Source organism: Phacochoerus africanus, chromosome 1 (genome assembly GCF_016906955.1).
Source record: "Phacochoerus africanus isolate WHEZ1 chromosome 1, ROS_Pafr_v1, whole genome shotgun sequence".
Classification (NCBI taxonomy): Eukaryota; Metazoa; Chordata; class Mammalia; order Artiodactyla; family Suidae; genus Phacochoerus; species Phacochoerus africanus.
Window position 1 is genome coordinate 189,404,459 of NC_062544.1, and position 19,386 is coordinate 189,423,844.

General features: G+C 34.8%; 1 protein-coding gene across 3 annotated transcripts in view; it reads left to right on the plus strand.

The window, feature by feature from the left end:
* Positions 1 to 19,035, plus strand: part of SKIL (SKI like proto-oncogene) — a 29,556-nt gene extending 10,521 nt beyond the window's left edge. For 2 of the 3 annotated variants that reach the window (XM_047786369.1, XM_047786378.1), the window contains 5 exons: positions 5,770 to 5,867; positions 7,361 to 7,593; positions 12,467 to 12,708; positions 13,270 to 13,494; positions 14,605 to 19,035. In XM_047786369.1, coding sequence (XP_047642325.1) covers positions 5,770 to 5,867; positions 7,361 to 7,593; positions 12,467 to 12,708; positions 13,270 to 13,494; positions 14,605 to 14,763 — 957 coding nt within the window. In that variant the 3' untranslated portion in view covers positions 14,764 to 19,035. The remainder of the gene's footprint in view (positions 1 to 5,769; positions 5,868 to 7,360; positions 7,594 to 12,466; positions 12,709 to 13,269; positions 13,495 to 14,604) is intronic. The other variant, XM_047786388.1, reaches the window with a different exon arrangement.
* Positions 19,036 to 19,386: the final 351 nt, after the last annotated feature.

Consider the following 19,386-nt stretch of genomic DNA (forward strand, 5'->3'; position numbering starts at 1 on the left):
CAAAATAATCTGAGGTCATAATTTTTTAAAAGCATATATGTTGAAATGTGATACTCAAAACCTTAGATTTATATAAATTAAAACTTTTGGCAAGTATTTTAGTGAAAAGATGTATATGACATGGAAATTTCCAAGTAATTGCAATATTAAGTGATTGAACACCATAGAATTCCAATGTAAAGAAAAAAAAGTTTTAAAGTCCCAGGAATTAACAGGAATTTATCAGTTTGTCCTGTTGCCTTTAAGTTTTAAAGGGAATGATACCATACTACTGACTTTACATGGCTTTGTTTCCATGAAGGATTTAAAATGAGAGTTGTACTTTATAAGAAAGAACACGAGCCTTTGCTTTTCCTACGTGCATTTTAAGCACTTTAAATCTAAAATTGGCTTTGTGAGGTAGGTGGTATGATCTTGCAGTGTGGAGGAGCAGCAGACTTGCTCTGATTCCTGCAGATCCATCTTTGATAAGTTAGTGGAGGTGTTTAGATCATATTTGCTCTAGTTTTGCGTTAGGTTCATTAATTCTAATAATTACAATGAAATAAGGCACGAAACTAAGCCTTAAAATCTCTTAAGTAGCTATTTGCTGCCTTGTAACACTACTCCTGTTTCAGTTGTTGAAACACTCATTCACAGCATGTTGGAGGTATTGAGGAAACCTGATCCTATTTTGAGAGATTCAGTTTCTTTCAGTAGTTGTTGGCAGCTGTGTGGTAGGGTGTCTTTTGTGTCCTTCTGAAATCATTTATGACCACTTGAATGTCTTAGTATTATACGCAGTAAGAGGAACCTGGAAGGTATATTTGCATAATATATATACTTCTTTATACCTAAGGATTTGTTGCTTCACTATGTATTCAGTCATATTTTTGTAAGGTTGCTAACGATTTGTTGAAAATGATTTGACTTGTACAAAGTAATGTGTATTTAATATGCATTATATTTTATTTCTTGTATAAACACTATTGTAGGAGGATAGGCTGAAATTTACCAATCTACTAGCCCTTTGTATGCTTATTGTGTTATAAGTGCCAAAATGTAAAAATTGTCTTTATAAATTCTATTTTTAAAAATGATTTTTTCCACTTTTTCTCTCTCTCTCTCTTTTTTTGTTTTTGTCTTTTTTGCCATTTCTTGGGGTGCTCCCGCGGCATGTGGAAGTTCCCAGGCCAGGGGTCGAATCGGAGCTGTAGCCACCGGCCTATTTCAGAGTCACAGCAACACGGGATCTGAGCCGCGTATGCAACCTACACCACAGCTCATGGCAACGCCGGATCCTTAACCCACTGAGCAAAGCCAGGAATCGAAACCGCAATCTCATGGTTCTTAGTCGGATTCGTTAACCACTGTGCCACGACGGGAACTCCCCATTTTTTTTCCTCTTTTTTTAAGGGCCATACTTGTACCATATGGAAGTTCCAGGCTAGGGGTCAAATTGGAGTTGTAGCTGCCAACTTATGCCCCAGTCACAGCAACTTGGGATCTGAGCAGCGTCTGCGACCTACACCACAGTTCATGGCAATGTCGGATCCTTAACTCACCAAGCAAGGCCAGGGATTGAACCCATATCTGTATGGATACTAGTTGGGTTTGTACTACTGAGCCACAATGGGACTCCTTTTTCCACATTTTTTAAAAAAAGGTTTACTTCTGACTTTTGGGGAGTCAAGGATTTTTAAAATCCTACCATACTTTGAGGCATTGCCTTGATTTCTTTAGCTCATCAATGTTTGTCATTAGGACTTAAAGATCATAATATTAGTCTGAGAGTGTAATTAAAAACTAGGTATCCATCTAAAAGCAAAGTTTATGGGAGTTCCCCTTGTGGCACCAGGGAAACAAATCCAGCTAGTATCCATGAAGATGTGGGTTTGATCCCTGGCCTCACTTAGTGGGTTAAGAATCTGGCATTGCTGTGGCTGTGGTGTAGGCCAGCAGCTGCAGCTCTGATTAGACGATTCGACCCCTAGTCTGGGAACTTCCTTATGCTATGGTGCAGGTGCAGCCCTAAAAAAGCAAAAACAAACAAAAAGCACAGTTTATTATTGAGACTAAGTCGAAATTTTAAAGGGTTTTGAATTTTGTTTTAGGTTTTTTTTTTTTTAAGTGCAGATTGGAATGTTTGTATATGGATAGTGCTGATGGGTGTGGTTGCTTTTGTAACTAGGAAGTTACAAAAATGCTTATTGATATTTTTGTAAATGAAATTGAATTTTATAAATTATTTGTCATTGTGTGTGAGATTATAAGCATCTATCAAAATGCAATGATTCTTTTTTAGGAAGTCTGGTTATTAAAGGGTCATGCATATATAACAGTTAAGTTGAAATTTAGAGAAACTTTCATAAAACATTTCCTAATTTTTACTTATTTAAAATTAACTCCTATACATTTTGGGATTGTTTAAATATTGCTTTCATAGATGTTATTTGTTGTTTTACAACTTAGAAAAAGAACCTTTGGAATGAAATCATATGTCTGAAATTTTTCTTACGTATTTCAGATGAGGATGCCATCTCTTCATTTTTTGGTAGATAATGATGGGGAAGTTGGGCGATAAAAGTGTTTTAAAATGTTAAAGCTCTAACTTAGGCTACTGAGTGATCTACTTCTCTTCTTTGCCAAGTAATGTAATGTATTCTATTTTAATGTTTAAATACATGAGGGAATAAATTATTCTCTTATTGAAAGGTAGAGAAAAGGTAATGTTCCTATCTTGGTGTCTCATTTTTATTCCTGATCAGTAGCCGCATTACTGCCATGCCATTTCATTATATTGTTCTTTTTGGAAGACCTAATTTGTATGTTGCCACAAATGCAGAATAGATGAGAAAATCTGTCATGCTTGCGAATGTTCTGTTGTATAATATGTGCTTTTCTTAATTGTTTTTAACACACAGGATAATTTGTTATCCTAACTATAAATGTGTTTGCGGCTTACTACAGCGTATTAGGTAAAATTAACTCCCAACATTGTATCATGGTTAGTGTTGTACATTTCCTCATCATTTATATTATTTAATTTGTAGATCTGATCTCCCAAAATACGTCCCAGAGACTGTTGGGATTCTTTGGTACTTTTTGTAACAGAAGAGTTTTAAATGTGAGAGAGACTGACTAGTGAGTTTCAGGGTAGTAGAGTAACCTTAAAAAAGGCCACCCTGGGAATTAATGATCTATACTGTCATTCAGAATTCATTCAACAAATATTTATTGAGTCTCTACTACCTGCCAGGCATGGTGCTAAGTACTGAAAATACAAAAGTGATGAAGACAGTCCTTGACCTCAAGCTGCTGTTCAAGCAGAGGCCAGGTAGCCTCTTGTCAGGGATTTTGTATACGAAATTCAGACATGAACTAGAGGATGTGCTAGGTGATCTTTAAAGAAGGCTTCTTTAGAACCCCTCTTCTGTGACTCTCTTAGTGGGTTGGTGAATAGGAAACAACAAGGACAGAAATTAGAGAAGGATAGATGTTTAAAGAGAAACAAATGTGCTAGTGGTTATTCAGGGTGGCACTTGAAGTTTTAAGACATTGTAAAAGCAAAGCTATACTGAGTGGGTCCTCAATAAAAGTAAAACACATAGCAAGCTGTACAGTTTTGAAATGAACTTGATCAAAATTGAGTCACAGTTTAAGGCAAGATCTTTGGCTGAAGAAGTTTAGAATTTGTTCTTCTGAAGGTCTGAGATTACAGATATCATAATAGGAAAAACTTTTAAATATGTAAATCAATCTTTAGTAATTTTAATTTAAAAAATTAGAAACAGTAGATTTCTCGGACAGTATATCCAGGATTCTTTCAGGTATAAAACTGATTTAAAGTGTCACTTTCTTTATTTTCTAAATAATGAGTTTAACTGATGACTTTTAAAAAGGAAATTTAGGAGTTCCCGTCGTGGCGCAGTGGTTAACGAATCCGACTAGGAACCATGAGGTTGTGGGTTCGGTCCCTGCCCTTGCTCAGCGGGTTAACGATCCGGCGTTGCCGTGAGCTGTGGTGTAGGTTGCAGACGCGGCTCGGATCCTGTGTTGCTGTGGCCCTGGCGTAGGCTGGCAGCTACAGCTCCGATTGGACCCCTAGCCTGGGAACCTCCATATGCCGCGGGAGCGGCCCAAGAAATAGCAAAAATGAAAAAAAAAAAGACAAAAAAAATAAAAAGGAAATTCTCATTCAATTTGAGTTGATCTTATATTTCATTGATTTGTTTGAGCTTATCCATGCTAATTAACACCTGTTTTATCACAATGTTGGGGTGAAAAATGTTCTAAGTGAGTTTTCTAGATGAAATTATTCAGTACTAACTGTATTTTTAAAAACTTTTTTTTATGAATTCTAAAATGTCTTAAATGGTTTTTCAATCTTTCTAAGTGGTATGTGTATGGTATGTATATGTATATAGTATACTATTTATACATGGTATAAATATAGACTATAATTTAACTATGTCATGTTGACTGAAGACTTTGAAAACATCAGTTACTCTGTTGTGATAAGGGTAGGGAACAATTGAGATATATTATATATATTATATATTTGCCCTGGCCTATGATAAAGCCCTCAGATTGTCTCAATTTTTGAATCAGTTTTCATGTTTATGTCTAATTCTCTTCTCTCCTTAGGCTGTCAGCTGGCACCTGGCATCTATCACTGTTTCTTTTGCCAGCAGTCAGTTCCCTTTCAAATTTTTAGTGGAACTAAGTTATAGACTGAGAAACTGTAAATAAACGATTGATTTATTTTATAAATAAGCAGATGATTTTGCCCCAGATTTTGAACTTCTTTAGAATACTTGATCAGGATTGGAAGGTTTTAAAACAAATTCTGCCCTTATTTAGAGTCTAGAGGCCCTCACTGAATACTCAACTCTTAAATCCTTTCAAAATATATTCTCTTCCCTGTAGTCGTGTAGTCTTTTTAGTCTTCAAATTACTTGTCCAGTAATTCTTAACAAAAATGCTGATCTTCTACCAATATGTATGTGAGGGGAGATAAAATATAAAAACAAACCAAATGAGGAAGTTAGTAATCACAGGTTATTCTTTTCTTTCTCAGTTTCTGAACCTAGTTTTCTGATCTGTAAAATGGAGATAATTACACATATGTAATGAGGTATTTTTTAGAATTAAGAAGAATATAAACTTTATACTATAAACGTGGAGGTTGATGTTTGTTAAGTAGCCAGTTACCTTTTCCTTTTCCTTTATTTTCAGGTACAGTTCATCCTTCAGGGCTAAAAGAGCTTTTCCTATTCATAAGGAAATACGGTTTAGTGATAAGTGTTAACAGACAAAATGGTTTCAAAGTTTGACAAAGTACTTACAGCTGTAGAATGTTCATCTAAAATAATGTGCTAAGAAATACTATAGGGATAGGGTATATTCCAACTTATTGTAGCAGCAAGAAGAAGAATCAAAACTTACAATGCTGTATATTTGTAGAGTACTATTATTTAAAATGGATTTAAAAAATAGATTCCATAAGTATGATATTTGGTGAAATCATTTCTGGTAATGCATGTTAATATGCATGCAGATACGGTTCTTGTTATGGGGTAATTCATGTAGCAGTCTCTGAGTTTGAAGTGATTAGACATTTTACTTTAAGGAAAGACTGCCTTAAAATAAAATGTTTCTTAAGTAACGTAATTCTTCTTTATTAGTCAGTGTTCTCAGGGGCAGCCTATGGCTATATCAAGTTCACACATAAAATTAACCATTACATCTTTCTTCAATAAACTTTTCCCCTTCTACATTTTTCTACAGATAGATGCATCACCAGGAATGGAATTACAGTCATGGTATCCAGTTATAAAGCAGGAAGGTGACCATGTTTCTCAGACACATTCATTTTTACATCCCAGGTGAGTGGGTATTAACTTGTCCATTCATCCATTCAACATCCATGTGTCAGGTGCTATTCTAGGCCGTGGGAATTCATTATATAGTTTTAGGTGTTTTTGTTAATGAAATGAATTGTAAATTGTGTTGAATATTTGAATTAACCTTTTCTCTATGTTTCTGTGTTTTTGTTTTTGTTTTTTTTTCTTGGAAATAGTTCATTTCCTTTTTATCCCAAAGTGGAAAAATGAAAGTTTTCTTTTAATTTCCTTAGTTCCCTTCAAGAGGTAAATCAAGAGTATGGTGTGCTCTTTGATATTTTAAAAAAAACTTTTGAAACTTAGAAGTTTTCATAATAACCACACCCCTCGAAATCAATTTTCTTATTTTCAATAAAAATGCATCTTAGATTATAAACTTTTTCTTTATTGATCCTAGATTTAGCTGTACATTTATATCTCCCCAAGCCCAGTGATGAGGAATCTTAGTCTTACTTCCATTTGCGTAGTTCCTTCTATTTTTATTACATTTGAAGTAATGTAGTTTGAAGTTTTGGGGCAGTATTAAACCTGTCAGTTTTCTTAGCAGAATACTGAGTTTTCATTCTCAGAATTCATGTGATTGGCAAAGAGGATCAATATAGATATCTTATACAAAGAAAATGTGAAATAAGAGGAGATTATAGAGTTCAGAGGATGAAGTGTTAGGTTAGTTAAAATGGTTGAATCTTTTGGCTAAAGGTTAAGCAGATTATAGTTAATCATAAAATATCTAGCTCGAATTTGTTCCATGAGTCTCTCAGATAATCTCCCTGAGCAATTTTATGTGAGCTTTGAGCAAAATTGTAGTTATTCCTTTGATTTATTATTGCACTTTTATCAAGTAGGAAATACCAAAGTATTTTCAGAAGATTGCTCTGTGAGATTTGATCTAAGGAGGACTGCCCAGTAGCTGGGCAGCATGCAGAATGCTGGTTCTCTCCCTGAGCTGTATATATAGGAAGGGCCCTGGGAGGTCCTCACTGGGTGAATCAGGCCATAGCCGTGCAGTGTGGGACTGAATCAGTCTCATTCCCAGCGATGAGCAAGGATTTCTTGCTTTGGAGGGGTGGCAGAAAAGGAAATAGTTCTCCAAAGTAGTGTATGGTCTGTTTTCTTTATGGCATAAAGCTTACCTAGTCAGTCAGGGCTATTGAACTGCTCTGTAAAATGCTTTATGGTTTTAGTTCTCAGATAGTTTTGAGGGGGAAGGAGAAGAGACTGATTTTCTTTTCCAGTGAGTATCTCTTTAATGCTTAGAAATGACTTTTTGCAAAATAACAAAAATAACCTCATCATTTTTCATTTTCTGCCTCAACTTTTTCAAGAATTCCTTTCTATGATCCTTATTTTCTGAGTCTTCTGTTTTGGTAAAAAAGAAAAATTGTTTAACCATAGAAATAGAAATAGATGGTGATATATTTTGTTTTCTTACCTAAATGTCGTATGTATCTCATTGTGCCATTCCTTGTTTTCAGCTACTACTTATACATGTGTGATAAAGTGGTTGCCCCAAATGTTTCGCTTACTTCTGCTGTATCCCAGCCTAAAGAGGTCACAAAGACAGAAGCAAGTAGATCCATACCAAGACAGTCAGAGAAGCCTCACAGTAGTGGGAAGCATCCAAAAACAGTGTCTTATCCAGATGTCTCACTGGAGGAACAGGAAAAAATGGATTTAAAAACAAATAGAGAATTATATAGTCGCTTAGGTAAGTATGCAGAAATAATCTTTTTAAAATCAAGTATCTAATAAACACATTTATTCAGCGTTTTCAAAGAGGATTTCTATTTAAGAGAATTTTCTATAGATATTGAAGCTTTTATCTTAAAAAAAAAAAAATACAACCTTTAAAAACTCTTGAGTGTCTCCACAGAACCTCAATTGCTCTACTTCTCTAGAATGGTGATAGCCATAGAGGCTGATGAGATTCGTATATAGGCTAGATGATTACATACTGCAAGTGATTTTTTTCTGATTATTTTTTCTTCCTCCTGCCTTTTCTTTGCTGTCAGGTTTCTTAGAATGTCCTTATTTTTCTTTGTAATTTGCTGTGAACTGAGAAACTTTAATAATATGGGAAGTATATGATAATCTATAAAAATATTGAATTGCTGTGTTACACACCTGAAACTAATTTAATCAACTGTACTTCAAAAACAAAAACAACAACCCACAAGTGTATGTAAGTAGTTAGGTATAGGACTCAGGGAAAGTTAGTCATGGAATAAGTAAGAATTGAAAACTCATAACTGTGGGAGCCAGGCAGATGGCATGAATACAGAATGCTGGCTGGACATTAAGGAAAAAAGCTGCATAGTTACAGTGCCTTCTAAAATGCTGTAGACCAAACAAGACGTGTCTGCTCACATGCTGCCTATATTACCCCCTGTATAGTTGCAGACTTTGCTTATAGCTTAGGCAAGGATAGTTCTTTCAGCTTACTCAGAGCAGTTGAAGACTTCTCTAGTCATATAACTGTTTTCATAGATAATTGAGATTCTTGAGGGAGTTTTCTGTACTTTAATTTTGAGATTTTTAGAACTCAATTTTCCTTGGACTTAAACATGGCAAACAATAATTAGTAATGTATCATACCATGCTTGCAGTATATTTCCCAAATTATTTAATTCTAGTGACTTTTAAAATTATTGATATAATTCATTTAGCATAAAATTTACCCTTTTAAAGTGTACAATTTAGTAGGTTTTTTTTTTTGTTTTTTTTGTTTTTTTTTGTCTTTGTGCCATTTCTTGGGCCGCTCCAGCGGCATATGGAGGTTCCCAGGCCTAGGGGTCGAATCAGAGCTGTAGCCGCTGGCCTATGCCAGAGCCACAGCAACGCAAGATCTGAGCCGCGTCTGCAACCTACACCACAGCTCATGGCAACGCTGGATCGTTAACCCACTGAGCAAGGGCAGGGATCGAACCCGCAACCTCATGGTTCCTAGTCAGATTCGTTAACCACTGCGCCACGATGAGAACTCCGAAATCAGTAGTTTTTAGTAAATTGACATACTTGGGCAGTGATCACAACTATTTAATTTCAGAACATTTCATCACTTCAAAAAGAACCCTGTAGTTCAGTAGAAGTTACTCTCCTTTCTCCCCTTTCCCCAACCTCTGTCAACCACTAATCGGTTTTCTATTTTTACGGATCTGCCTGTTCTGGACATTTCATGTAAATGGTATCATACAACATGTGGCCTTTTGTTGTCTGGCTTCTTCTACTAAGCATAATGTTTCTCAGTCCATATTATAGCATATATTAGTACCTCTTCTCGTTTTATGGATTAATAACATTTCTGTTGTATGCATGGATATATTTTATTTATTTATCTTTTGGCCATTGTATGTAGTGGCCTTTTTTTTTTTTTTGCTTTTTAGGGCGGCACCCATGGCACATGGGGGTTCCCAGGCTAGGAGTCCAGTTGGAGCTACAGCTGCTGACCTACACCACAGCCACAGCAGTGTAGGATCCGAGACACATCTGCAGCCTACACCACAGCTCAAGGCAAGACCAGATTTTTTTTTTTTAACTTTATATTTTTTTTAATTACTCAAATGAATTTATCACATCTGTAGTTGTATAATGATCATAACAACCTGATTTTGCAGGATTTCCATCCCACAGCCCAAGCACATCACCCCACCCCCCAAACTGTCTCCTCCGGAGACCATAAGTTTTTCAATGTCTGTGAGTCAGCATCTGTTCTGCAAAGCAGTTCAGTCTGTCCTTTTTTCAGATTCCACATGTCAGTGAAAGCATTTGATGTTGGTGTCTCATTGTATGGCTGACTTCACTTAGCATGATAGTTTCTAGGTCCATCCATGTTGCTAAGAATGCTGGTATTTCGTTCTTTTTGATGGCTGAGTAATATTCCATTGTGTATATGTACCACATCTTCTTGATCTACTCCTCTGTGGATGGACATTTAGGTTGTTTCCATGTCTTGGCTATTGAAAATAGTGTTGCAGTGAACACTGGAGTACATGTGTTTTTGTGAGTCGTGGTTTTCTCTGGATAGATGCCCAGGAGTGGGATTGCTGGATCAAATTTTTAGCAAATTTTCTATTTTTAGTTTTCTGAGGAATCTCCATACTGCTTTCCACAGTGGTTACACCAATTTACAATCCCACCAACAGTGTCATAGGGTTCCTTTTTCTCCACACCCTCTCTAGCACTTATTGTTTGTAGACTTTTTGATGCTGGCCATTCTGGCTGGTGTAAGAGGGTACCTCATAGTGGTTTTGATTTGCATTTCTCTAATAATGAGTGATGTTAAACATCTTTTCATGTGTTTCTCGGCCATCTGTATGTCTTCTTTGGAGAACTGTCTGTTTAGAAAGGCCAGATCCTTAACCCACTGAGTGAGGCCAGGGATTGAAGCCACAACCTCATGGTTCCTAGTGGGATTTGTTTCCGCTGAGCCACAATGGGAACTCCCTGTATGCAGTGGCTTGACATGGGATCTCAGTTCCAGATCAGGAATTGAACTCAGGCTACAACAGTGAAAGTGCCGGTTCCTAACCACTCGGCCACCAGGAAACTCCCGAATATACTACATTTTGTTCATTTATTCATCAGTTGATGAACATTTGAATGTACCTACTTTTTGGCTGTTGCAACTAATGCTGTTATGAACACTTATGCAAGAGTTTTAATTTTTCTTAGGTATATATTTAGGAGTGGAATTGCTGGGTCATATAGTTACTCTATGTTTAATATCTTTAGGGATTGCCAAACTGCTTTCCAAAGCTGCCATACCCATTTCATTTCTACTAGCAGCCTCGGAGAATTCCAGTTTCTGCACATCTTGGCCAACACTTGTTATTGTTTGTCTTTTTATTATCACTGTCCTAGTGGTTGTGAAGTGATATCTCATAGTTTTGATTTGGATTTCTTCAATGACTCATAATACTGAGTATCTTTTCATGTTTTTATGGGACATTGGAAATCACCTTTGGAGAGTTATCTATTGAAATCCTTTATCTATTTTTAAATTGGGTTTTTTATCTCTTTACTTTTGAGTTGTAAGAGTTCTTCATACATTCTGAGTACTAGACCTTTATCAGCTGTAGGATTTGCCATTTGCCATTCTGTCAGTTGTCTTTTCACTTTCTCATCAGAGTCCTTTGAAGCGCTAAAGTTTTTTGTTTTTTTTTGTCTTTTTGCCATTTCTTGGGCTGCTCTCATGGCACATGGAGGTTCCCAGGCTAGGGGTGGAATCAGAGCTGTAGCTGCTGGCCTACACCAGAGCCACAGCAACATGGGATCCGAGCCGCGTCTGCAACCTACACCACAGCTCACGGCAACGCAGGATCCTTAACCTACTGAGCAAGGCCAGGGATTGAACCCGCAACCTCATAGTTACTAGTTAGATTCGTTAACCACTGAGCCATGATGGGAACCCCATAAAAGTTTTAAATTCTGATGAAGTCCAACTAATTTCTTTGGTTTCTTTAGGTGTCATATCTTTTAAACCATTGCTTAATGGAAGTTCGTGGAGATTAACAGTTGAGTTTTAGCTCTTACATTTAAGTCTGTGATCCATTTTGAGTTAATTTTTACATACAGTTTGAAGTTCAACCTTACTCTTTGTATGTGGATACAGTTGTTCCAACACTATTTATTGAAAAGACTACCTTGTCTACTTTTTTCTGATTGAATTATTTGGGCACCCTGTTGAAAACCAGTTGCCTGTAAAAAATATGGGTTTATTTCTGGACTTAATCCTTATGCTAGTACTATACACAGTTTTGATTTCTGTTGCTTTGTAATGAGCTTTGAAACTGGGGATTGCGAGTCCTCCAATGTTCTTATTCTTTTCTAAGATTGTTTTGGTTATTTTAGTTTCCTTTTATTTCCATAGGAATTTTAGAATCAGCTTGTCGGTTTCTGCCACAAAGCCAGTTGGGATTTTGATAGGGGTTATATTGAAAAAGTAGATCAGTTTGGGGAGTATAACCAGTTATTGTAGTCTATTTACTATAACAAAAATACCATAGGCTGGGTGCCTTACACCACAGGCATTTATTTTTCATGTTCTAGAGGTTGGGAAGTCTGTGATAAGTGCCCTAGCAGATTTGGTCTGGCAAGGACCTGTTTTCTGGTTCATAGAAGGCTGTGTCTTCTCACTGTGTCCTCACATGGGAAATGGTGGGTGAACTCTTTGGAGTCTCTCTTATAAGGGCATAAATCCCATCATGGGAGCTCTATCCTTATGACCTGATTACTTCCCAAAGGTGCCACCTTCTAATACCATCACATTGGGGGTTAGGATTTCAACATATGAATTTGGAGGTCACTGAAATTCAGATCACTATACCATCCTAAAAATATTAAGCCTTCCAATCCATGAACATAGGATGCTTTTCCATTTATTTAGGTCTTTTATTTCTTTCAATGATGTTTTGTAGTTTTCATTGTACAAGTTTTGTACTACTTTTGTTAGATTTATTCCTAAGTATTTTTTTATTTCATTTGTAAATGAAATTATTTTCTTAATTTCATCTATGGATTGTTCTAGTGTCTTTTTAATGGAGTGATATTCATACTTTGTTACTTCATTTTTGCTTCTCAAGATCCATCAGTCTCAAATAATTCTACAAGTAAAAAGAAACCTGAGTCTACTACTTGCTGTTTAGCCAGAGACGCAAGCAAGGCTGGAAATGACTGTGATGCTGCAGCTTCATCTCCACTTCTTGTCAAAGATGTCATTTGTGAGGATGATAAGGGAAAAATCATGGAAGAAGTAATGAGAACTTATGTAAAACAACAGGAAAAACTGAACTCAATTTTGCAGAAGAAGCAACAACTTCAGATGGTAAAAATGTTGTCTAAATTATAGTCCATTATGAAAAGATACTTTTGCATATTTTTAGGAAAAGTCAAGATGAGATGGTGCAAATGCATTTAAGATTATTGTTTTACATTCATAAGAAAGATTAATATACTTTTAAATTTTTAGAGAAAATAGTTTTTCAGGATAATCACTTTTATATAGAATTGATATAACTGATTTTTTTTTTGTCTTTTTTTGCTATTTCTTGGGCCGCTCCCGTGGCATATGGAGGTTCCCAGGCTAGGGGTCGCATCAGAGCTGTAGCCGCTGGCCTACACCAGAGCCACAGCAACGCGGGATCCGAGCCGTGTCTGCGACCTACACCACAGTTCACGGCAATGCCAGATCCTTAACCCACTGAGCAAGGGCAGGGACCGAACCCACCACCTCATGGTTCCTAGTCGGATTCGTTAGCCACTGCGCCACAATGGGAAATCTGATATAACTGAATTTTATATATTTTCTGTCCTCTTTTTTCCTGAATTGAAAACTTTAACATGATGAAATAAAGTAAAAATTGTATTGTGATTCTTTAAATTACAGGAAGTTGAAATGTTGAGTAGTTCAAAAGCTATGAAGGAACTCACTGAAGAACAGCAGAATTTACAGAAAGAGCTTGAATCTTTGCAGAATGAACATGCTCAAAGAATGGAAGAATTTTACGTTGAACAGAAAGATTTAGAGAAAAAATTAGAGCAGGTAATGAAGCAAAAATGTACCTGTGACTCAAATTTAGAAAAAGATAAAGAGGCTGAATATGCAGCACAGGTAAGAATTACTCAGTTTGTGTAGTGTTGCCCTTTCAATGTGGAAATTGAAGCTGTTACTTTTTCCATTAAAGAAATTACTTTTTGTCAAGCTCATTAGGCTAGATTTCAAAATAGATAATTCTGTTAAATATAACTTTATGCCATATCATCCAAGATTTTTTATTTTTTTAACACAAATTTATTTCTCACAGTTCTGGAGACTGGAAGTCTAGGATCAGGGCACCAGGAGGTTTCATGTTTGGGAAGAACCCATTTTCTGGTTTATAGATGAAGTCTTCTCACTATGTTTTTATCTGTGGAAGGGGCCAGGGATCTCTGGGAGGTCTCTTTTTTCTTTTTTTTTGGCTTTTTAGGGTCACACCTACGGCATATGGAATTTCTCAGGCTAGGGGTCCAGCGGGAGCTACAGCTGCTGGCCTATGCCACAGCCACAGCAATGTGGGATGTGAGCTGTCTCTGTAACCTATACCACAGCTCACTGCAACGCTGGATCCTAACCCACTGAGCAAGGCCAGAGATAGAACTCTTGTCCTCATGGATACTAGTCAGATTCATTTCCACTTCGCCACAACAGGAATTCCTTTCAAGATGATTTTTTGACCTTGATTGCTTTATTACTTTAAATAAAACTTTATTGGGTTTCTGTAGTTTAGTTGTCCAAATTGCTAATCCCTAGCTGTCTGAATATCAAATGTAATGTTATTTTAATGTAGTATATGGGCTTTCAAATCAATGAATTTACGAACATGAACTGTTGTCCTCTGTGTTCATAAGCACTGGAACAAAAATGAATAGTAGCTGTCAACTTGGAGAAGATGAACAAACAACTCTTAGACTGAGTAGGCTGCGATGAGAGGTGTACTCAAGTGTAGGGCATAATGAAAGTGCTCTAGGTGTTCAGTTCTCTTGACTCTTTGTTTTTCCCTCATTTTAAGGTAATGTCAAAGTCAGATTAATAATATTAGATATTCATGTGTTTGTAGCATGCATGAAATAGTTCATTTTGTAAAAAGTAATTTGAAAGTAGGTTTTGTCATGATATGAGGAATAGATGGAAAAAAAAAAAAACAACTGAATGAGAACTGACACAGTCTTTTAAATCACACAGCTGGCAGAACTGAGACAGAGGTTGGACCACGCTGAGGCTGACAGGCAAGAGCTCCAAGATGAACTTAGACAGGAACGGGAGGCAAGACAGAAGTTAGAGATGATGATAAAAGAGCTAAAGCTGCAAATTTTGAAATCATCAAAGACTGCTAAAGAATAGAAATCTTTAAAGAGATTCATCTGTGTGTTCCCAACAGGGTTTATTTTTGTTTGTTTGTTTGCTTTGGTAATTGAATTCTGAACAGTTTATCTGCATGAAAATAACTAAGCATTCTATCCATTTGTAGAGCAGAGAAAGTGAAGAGATTATATATTAGTACATAAATTTTTACATTTTCCAAATGATTGAAAATGTGTTTCTTTATACTTTTTTTCAACCAGCTTGGTAACAATACTCTACAGTTTCAACTGTCAGATTATCCGACTATATTTCTAACGCAAATTTAGCAGTTGCATACTTTTTAAAAGCTGCATCGTGTGATGTACAATAATTGTGGTCAACTTTGTTATCCATATTTCAGACTGAATTTTAGATACAAAGGTGGCTTCATATTTCATATATAGAACTACTCAAGGAGTAGAATCTCCATTTTTTCATTAACAATCTCCTTTCTAAGTTGTTATAGTATACTCATTATTATAATCAAAATTTGCTTTTATTTTGTTCATATTGTGGAATGAATTTCCACTAGTTCTCTGCTATTGAGTGTCTCTTAAGAGACACCTTGTCAGTAGGGGAATTTCACTGATGAGTTTATAGCACACCCTGTGGGAAAGGATAACATGCTTTCTTACATACGGCTGCTAAATACAAGAAGCAGTTAAAATTAGACTTTCTGTTTAAATGTGGTTATATTTAGAAAAAACTTTTATTCAGCAAATTCAGAAGAGGGAATAAAATGTAATACTTTTGGACTTTGTTTATGTTGTTAATAGTGGTATGAAAATATTAATGTACTTGATAAAAACTGATACCATCGATATACATCAGTTTCTATACAATCCATAATCTTCCTGTACAGTTTTTATATGTAGCTGTGGGTCTTACTGAAATTTATATGACAGATTTGTTTTCCTTTCATTGTAAAATATTAAACACTTTGAAGGTTATTTTGGACTTTTGTATGTTTAAATGTTGTCTTAACCAAAATTTGCACGAATGGACCATTTTCAGTTACTATTTAATATCAAAATCAGAAATTTACAGTCAGCTGGTAGTATATGACAGGTTAATATAGGGAAGTTTAGTTATCTGCTACTAAACGGTTTTTAGATAATTTTTAGAAGACAGGAATGCCATAGTTTGGGGGGGAGGGGCAACTACTTCTGCACTTTTCTTTTTTTTTAATTTGCACAGAAAAGCCTGTCATTCTTTAAGGGCAAATTTCATATTAGTTAATTCTTGGCTTAAAAGATTCTAGGTAAAATTCTTAGAATGCATTTTTTAAAGAAAGTTTCCTGAAGCTACCATTAATTGACATTATTATCCCATGAATTTTATGTTTTGTTCTTGTGTAAGGTACTATATAAAATTACTTGAGAGCTAAATTTATTTTTAAATAAATTAGTTAGGATTAAGGTTATTTACTATTCCCATCATAGATGATAGATACTTAGTATAGAACTTCAAAAATAAGTAGGTTATCATTTAACCAGTTATTTTCATATTTTGCTTAATGGTACTTACATATCCTAAAAGAATTTTTGTACTTCCCAAAGTATAGTTTCTTTACTAGAGTATGGTCTAAATGTGTATTTTCTATTTTCCATTTAAATTTTACTGTATTTACCCTGAAATTTAATTTGTTGATTCTTGGAATCTCCTCAAGGAGGAAGACATGTTAAAATGACATACAGAAACAAAAATTAAAAACAATATACCCTCCTAATACCTTTTATTTATCTCTATCTAGAGAAAGAAAAATCACAAAGACATTTTATGATACAGTTTCATTTTAGTTGTGAATTAGTTGTGTCATAGCTAAGCTTTTTGGAAGATAAAACTCAAGCCCATATAGTTTCATTTATTTTTCAAATTTACTCAAAATCTACTATGTTACTTAGTTTAAATGATAAGTTTACTTAAGTTTCAACTCAAAGATTCTAAAATAAATTGCTTAATCTTTGAAATATTAAAAAATTTTGAGCAATGCTTAATCACCTTTAAGTCATCATAAACTCTTGAGTAAAGAACTATTTTTTCTAGTCCTTCACATAGGGGAAACTTGCCACATGATATTATATAGTCTTCATTTTCCTGAAGATACATTGGTGTGCCATAGGTTTCTGTCTAACTTCTTTGAAAATAGTTTTTTTTAGTCAATTGTAAATATTATGCCTATTCTAGTTAAAAGTAATTTTAAGTTAAACTGTACCACATAGCTTGAAAATAGAGAGACTTTGAAATTCTTTACAAGTGTCCTCTGCTTAAAATACCTTATCCATATAATTATTCTCTATCCTTTGCATGCTCATTTTGTGTGTTGGTTGCTAGCTTAAAGTTTGTTTCATTGTTAGTTTTTGTGTACCACAATTCATCAAGCAAACAGATTTTTCCCTCAGACTTCATTATTCTTTTTCAGAAACATATAAAAATATTCACTTTAAAAAGCTGCGTTAAAGGAACGGCCTATCAAAAGTGCTAGAGCACACTTAAAAGGAAGAAAAGATGAAATAATAGTTTACTGAGTGATGAGTGGAGTTTAGTTTGGGTGATTATAGTTTCTATACTCTAAACGTTTTGAGAAAAAGGTACTAAATCAAATATAGTAAACGTAAAACCTGCTGTCAATGAGGAAACTCTAACCAACCCTGATTTCACAAATGCAACTTGTAACACTATGAAAGGATTTGACCAACAGTGTAAGTTTGGCTTGTGCTTTAGTTTTTTAAAGCGTATTCTTATGCTTAAATTTCTGTGTCCAGGAGAGTTCAGATGTTTTATGCTTCTTAAACTAATTTTATAACATTTAATATATTACCAGTTGAGAAATGAAATAATTTGTACATACTGAATTAACAACCAATTTCTAATAAGTAGAGGTGATAGATTGAGTACAGTGATACTTGCCGGTTATCCATATATTTTAGAAGTCATGACACAACAACCAATATATTTGCACACCTATGGCTTCTATTTGAAGGAAAGTAAAATGATAAGGAAATTTGAGTAATATGGAACATGCTCAAGGTATTTCCCTAAAAGTCATAGTAAATCTGGTGCTGAGGGTTTTTGGTCAGTTTCTAAAATTTTTTTCTCAATGTCTTATGTTTTGATTGCTTAGGGAAGAATCCTCATTTTTATCTGCTCTTATGCATTTAATCTGCACGACAGGACATTAAAAATTAATATAATGAAAAGTTGTGCTCATACTGTACATCTATTTCTGTGCTTGGAACTACTTGTTATTAGTTTTTACTGAAGCTGTCAGCAATAAGGGACACATTACTGCTGTATTATACATTTGTGAGATTGAATAATTTAAACAGCTTAAATTTTTTTTTTTCTAGTGTAAGACACTTAAGCATTTCCATTATTGGAGGAAATTCGTATGGGTATTCTATATTGCATCTTGTTTAAAGGACAGTTTTTTTTTTTCCCCTTTTGTAAAATCTTCCCATTTAAATGGCTTCTAAACTACATAATGCAATTTGGAGCCTGTTTCTTTAGTGATAGAATTAAATGTCTCATATAGTGCTACTGTTTTTGAATTATAGTCAACAAATGTAAAAACTGAAATATAAAAATTAAGCCCAGAAAACAAAATAGTGTATTAAGTTAGTTGAATGTAAAAGAAATTTATAAGATTTTTTCTTCAATATAGATACCTCACTTGAAAATAAAGCACAGCATACTTAAAGTAGTTCTAGTTAAAAAAAAAAAAACCTACTAAAAGAATTGCTAAATCTTGAACACCTTTGGGGGAATTATAGTTTGGGAGAAATAAAATATACTTGCTTTTAACCATTCTGTTAGAAGTATTTATTTATCCTGATAATTTTTAAGCCAACACAGTAGTCTTAAATTATTTCTGAATTTCTCATCTGTGAAGGCAGTAAATGAAAGATCTGTTGTGCTACTGTTGAAACAAATTGTTGACTACATTGACCATAATTCAATTTAAATTTTGCCAATGATGTACAGTTTTATGGTTAAAATTGCTGTGGTTGGTTGCATTACATGACACACAAAACTGTCCTCTACCTCACATGAAATAAATATTTTATATGGTTTTACTATAAAACAAGACTCATCTATCTGGTCACTTAGTTTACAAATTTTGAATTATATTTATTGAAACATGACATACTGTGCTCTTAGCTTATACCTCAATTGTATTTTGTGCTGTTTTCCATTTTCATGCCTTGTAAATAACTTGTATAGATTGTGGATTAAATTCCAAATAAAAACTTTTAATGCCAATGAAATCAATTCAAGCCATCTTGGTATCCTTTGTGAGCTCAGTTTTCTTGTCTCTTAAGATTGACATTTCCTTCTCTTGTTCCACTACACAGCAAGTGACTCACTTGAGAAACTTTTTAAAAATTGTAAAATGTGAAATTTTGTGATATTTTTGGTGATGAACACACTAGCATTTTGTGATTATTTATTCTCTTTTATGATACATCGACTCTTGCTTTAATGTCTTTTCCTCAGCCCCACCTCTGGTATTTGTAATCAGTTACTACATAACAAATTATTCCAAAATTTAGCAACTTAAAAAAACAATATATTTCATACAGTATCTGAGCATAAGAAATCCAGAAGCCAGATTTCCCATTG